The sequence below is a fragment of the Ursus maritimus genome, unplaced genomic scaffold (genome assembly GCF_017311325.1).
Source record: "Ursus maritimus isolate PB19 unplaced genomic scaffold, ASM1731132v1 scaffold_14, whole genome shotgun sequence".
Taxonomy (NCBI): Eukaryota; Metazoa; Chordata; class Mammalia; order Carnivora; family Ursidae; genus Ursus; species Ursus maritimus.
In genome coordinates this window covers 43,517,275-43,519,379 of record NW_024423786.1, presented here as the reverse complement: position 1 = coordinate 43,519,379, position 2,105 = coordinate 43,517,275, and the positions used below count along the sequence as shown (strand labels likewise).

The window sequence follows — 2,105 nt, the reverse complement described above, 5'->3', positions numbered from 1 at the left end:
GGGGGGGGGGGGGTTCTGTCTGTTTTCAAGTAGCCTCGGGAGGCCTGGCCAGTCTTCAGGAGACCTCAGGGTCTGTTGGCCTCCAGGGGTGTTCAGGGGGCATGCCCCATCTCCTGGGGAAAGTCGAGGGAGGAGGGGAAATCCACTGTCCAGGAGAGGTGGGGGCTTGATCAGTCTCCCGTAACTGGCCAGTCTATGAGGACCCCAGGGGGGAGCAGCCAGTGTTCAAAGACCACAGGAGGCCTGGTCAGCCTGCAGGGCACCGCAGGGGGCGTGGCCAGTCTCCAGTCACGTGGTCTGTCTCCAAGAGACCGCAGAGCACTCGGCCAGCCGCCAAGCACCCCAACCAACTGCACCCAGAGCCTAGACACGCAGCGGGGTCCAAGCAGCCGGGTCGCGCGCGCCTCCGGCCCAGCCGCCGCCTCCGGCCCAGCCCCACCCCCAGCCGCCGGGTGCGGGGTCCGGCGCGCCGGGTGCACGGTAGCAGTAGACGCCAAAGAGGCGGCGCGTGGCGTCGGGGAATCCCAGGCTGCGAACGCCCGGCCGGCGGCCGCCGCAGCGCGCGCGCGGATTCACGATGGGGTAGCGCGCGCTCCCGTCGGCCAGCCAGCCCGCGGTGCAGCGGTCCAGCAGCTGCAGCTTCCACGCAGCGAACAGCTGTCCCACCTTGGCCACGGCCGCGCCGCGCGCCGCGCATGCACGCGCTGCTCCCGAGAAGGGCACAGGCCGCAGCGGCTTCAGGAAGAACACACGTCCTGCAGTGGAGTGGGGGAGAGTGGTTAAGGCCACTCCCGGGATCTGGCCTCCTCGGGATTCAGGACGCTTCCCACCTCCCACATGCCTGCAACCCAGGACCCCAGGCACAGGAGTACCCTCTCCCCTGCAGTCCTGGACCCTAGCCTTCGCCAGGGCAGTGTTGGTGACAGGCGATGCTTGACTGCTGCGCCACGGCAGTCCGGGGGTGGGGTATCCTAGTCTGGACCCCCGAGGGCCGGAGTGGAGAGAAGGGCTAAGAGGAGGAAACTGAGAGGGTGGGAAAGAGACTGAGAGGGAGGGGGACCCGGGAGAGGGCTCTCTCTGGGGGCGGGGCCTCATTGGCGGGGCGGACCGGAGCCTGTGGGGGCGGGGTCTCCTCCCTAGGGGCGGGGCCTACACACCTGGGAGGTTGGACGTGAAGCAGAAGGCGTCGTAGCGTTCTTCGGCGTTATGGCGGTAGCCGTAGTTGCGCACGCCCCCGGAGGCTGTGCCGCCGCCGGTCCCGGCGCTCGCTCCGCCCAGGCCGCCGCAGGGCTCCCGGGGCTGGCTCACCGGGTACTGCACGGAGCCGTCGCGCAGCCAGCCTGCGTTGCACCAGTCCAGGCCGTCGCGCCAGGCCGCGTGCAGCTGCTCTGCCGACGCCAGGATGCCGTCCTGCTCGGCGCAGGCGCGCTGCGCCTCCGTGAAGGTCAACTTGTAGCGGCCTCCACGGGGGTGGTAAGGGAAGACAACTCCTGGGAGGGCGTACGTAGGGGGTTTAGCTCGGGAATCCCAGCCCTCCCCTACCCACCTAACATCTGGGGTGCTGCGTGACTCTTCAACCTAGACTTTCCACTCCATCCCTCATTCTGGACTTAGACCTGACCACGTTGTTCCCAAGCTCACACCCCTTGTGATTCCCTTTGCCTTGAGCTTGAGATTCACTTGACCCTCCCTCTTAAAATACTTAATCCTACCCATCCCCTTTCCACCACTGGAGACTTCTGCTTATCCACTTCTTCCATCTGTTGAACTCCTATTCATCCTTCAAAACCCAGCCCCCACAACACTTCTCCCTTCAGTCTTTAGTGCTTCTGACCTTCCCCCAGCACTAGGAGCTTCCCTCTGGTCAAGCCCTGAGCTGATGGAGCTGGGAATGTCCGTGTCCAGTGCTGACTCCCCCACAGGGAGCCCCTGGAAGTATGACCCTGGGCAAAGACCTCTTTGATCCCCAGCATTGTCCAGGGCAGTTCCCACTGGTTTCTCTTCCACCTTCAGTTCTTGTAACTTGCCCTTCATTGGACTCACAGTCCGCTGAGCTCAGCATTCTGTGTGTGTGTGTGTGTGTGTGTGTGTGTGTGTGTGTGTGT

The 2,105-nt window shown here is 64.9% G+C and overlaps 1 protein-coding gene across 1 annotated transcript; it reads right to left on the bottom strand.

The window, feature by feature from the left end:
* Nucleotides 1–363: 363 nt before the first annotated feature.
* Nucleotides 364–2,034, bottom strand: LOC121102420 (hyaluronan and proteoglycan link protein 4-like). Its single transcript, XM_040628249.1, has 3 exons — nt 1,956–2,034; nt 1,158–1,490; nt 364–755 (listed from the first exon to the last, which is right to left on the bottom strand). The coding sequence occupies exons 1-3, from the start codon at nt 2,032–2,034 to the stop codon at nt 364–366; spliced, it is 804 nt and encodes a 267-aa protein (XP_040484183.1).
* Nucleotides 2,035–2,105: the final 71 nt, after the last annotated feature.